The sequence below is a fragment of the Cryptotermes secundus genome, unplaced genomic scaffold (assembly GCF_002891405.2).
Source record: "Cryptotermes secundus unplaced genomic scaffold, Csec_1.0 scaffold1439, whole genome shotgun sequence".
NCBI lineage: Eukaryota > Metazoa > Arthropoda > Insecta > Blattodea > Kalotermitidae > Cryptotermes > Cryptotermes secundus.
The window spans coordinates 1-1,317 of record NW_019742988.1 but is presented as its reverse complement, the minus strand read 5'-3'; the positions used below and the strand labels follow the sequence as shown (position 1 = coordinate 1,317).

Sequence of the window (1,317 nt, the reverse complement as noted above, 5' to 3'; positions counted from 1 at the left end):
AAGAGACAGCGTTTTACGGAAAATTGAAGAAAGGCGCACTTGCACTTCCGTGAGGAATATGAACTTCGTTTTTGTTGCAGATGAGGCTTTTGCACTGAGAGAAACCATTTTGAACCCTTTCCCCCATAAAGACCTCACCCATAAAAACAAATTTTCAACTGCAGATTATCCCGCGCACGATGTGCAGAAAACGCATTTGGATGCTTGCAACACATTTTCGTACAGGGTTTGTCCGAAAAGTAATGTCAGTGATTTTATTGTGAAGTGACTATATGTCACAGCGCGCTCAGACCAGTTGGGATCGGTGGAGGGGGAAGTCAGCTTATGAACGTGTGGTCGCTTAGTCGTCTCCGAGCTTTCTGAGAGTGACAAAAGGCTTTTCCGTGAAACTCGTTTTTGTCTCCCGTGCAAGCTGCAATGCAGCGCTCCTTGGAACAAAGGATTGCCATCAGGTTTTGTGTGAAACTTGGAAAGTCTGCAGTGGAAACTTTTCCCATGATAAAGACAGCCTTCGGAAATGATTGTTTGTCGGAACGTCAGGTCTACCGGTGGCACAAGGCCTTTTTAGAAGGCCGTGAAGAGTTCGGCGATGAAGCCCGCGCCGGACGGCCATCAACAAGCACCACCGACGAAAATGTGACGCATGTGAGAGAAATTTTGAACTCAGACGGTCGTTTGAGTGTTCGTTTAATGGCACAGACATTAAACATTCCAAAAAGTACCGTTCACGAAATTGTGGTGAACAATTTGCAGATACCGAAAAGTGTGCACAAAGCTGGTGCCCAAAGTGTTAACGGGCGACCAAAAATCGCGTAGAGTTGAAACGTGCCAAGAACTTTTGGACTTGTGTGAAAGTGACCCTCACTTTTTAGACAATGTCATCACAGGTGACAAGACTTGGGTATTTGAGTACGACCCTGAAACAAAAAGGCAAAGTGCCGAGTGGCACATATCAGCATCCCCTTGCCCCAAGAAGGGCAGAATGAGCAAGTCAAAGGTTAAGGTCATACTCATTGTGTTCTTTGACATCAGGGGGCTCGTCCACCTTGAGTTTGTACCACATGGTACAACCATCAACGCCAAATTGTAAGTGGAAGTGCTAAAGAGACTCAAACGAAAGGTTTATCGCATCCGGCCTGACATCTCCGACGATTGGAAACTTCACCATGACACTGCGCCAGCCCACACCGCCTTCCTTGTGACCTGCTTCCTGACTGATTCAAAGGTCCCAACGGTTCCCCACCCACCCTACAGTCCTGACATGGCTCCCATAGACTTCTTTTTGTTTCCGCGCTTGAAATCTCTCATGAAAGGACA

General features: G+C 47.0%; 1 protein-coding gene across 1 annotated transcript; it reads left to right on the top strand.

The window, feature by feature from the left end:
- Positions 1 to 417: 417 nt before the first annotated feature.
- LOC111873670 (protein GVQW3) lies at positions 418 to 1,086 on the top strand (the record flags this gene model as incomplete). Its single annotated transcript, XM_023868587.1, has 2 exons — positions 418 to 763; positions 873 to 1,086. Coding segments are annotated over exons 1-2 (560 nt in total), but the record flags the coding sequence as incomplete, so codon positions are not given.
- Between the last annotated feature and the right edge of the window lie 231 nt (positions 1,087 to 1,317).